Below are 347 nucleotides of genomic sequence, written 5' to 3'. Positions count from 1 at the left end.
AGATTCAGTTTGACTTGACACATTTTACTTGTATAGGAGCGGAAAGTCATCTAGTCATCCAGTTTTGACTAATATGTTCCTTTCATTTATATTTTTATTATTTGTTCATGCATGGGTATAGAAGAGTGTGATTTAAATGCCAGCAGTTTTGTTTAGTTTGAAGCCTCACCATAGGACATCAATTAGATGTCGCGATGACATCTGATTTACGTCACTCCATTTTCCCGTAGGGTTAATGTCCGCCATAAATGGTCGACCTCGGGGATGTGTTCTTGTCTCTGAAATGAGTTCATCAGGAGCTCTCACATCGCAGGAGTACGTCAATGGTAAGTACCGCCTTGCCCTGT

The 347-nt window shown here is 40.6% G+C and overlaps 1 protein-coding gene across 1 annotated transcript in view; it reads left to right on the top strand.

Annotated features, from left to right (window-relative positions):
• LOC119591246 (uridine 5'-monophosphate synthase-like) overlaps positions 1-347 on the top strand; it is a gene marked incomplete in the record, with an annotated part of 17,802 nt that overhangs the window by 15,674 nt on the left and 1,781 nt on the right. The window contains 1 exon segment of the mRNA XM_037939956.1: positions 231-326. Coding sequence (XP_037795884.1) covers positions 231-326 — 96 coding nt within the window.

The sequence above is a fragment of the Penaeus monodon genome, chromosome 28 (genome assembly GCF_015228065.2).
Source record: "Penaeus monodon isolate SGIC_2016 chromosome 28, NSTDA_Pmon_1, whole genome shotgun sequence".
NCBI lineage: Eukaryota > Metazoa > Arthropoda > Malacostraca > Decapoda > Penaeidae > Penaeus > Penaeus monodon.
Note: the sequence above shows the minus strand (reverse complement) of the source record. Positions and strands in the feature narration are given on the sequence as shown.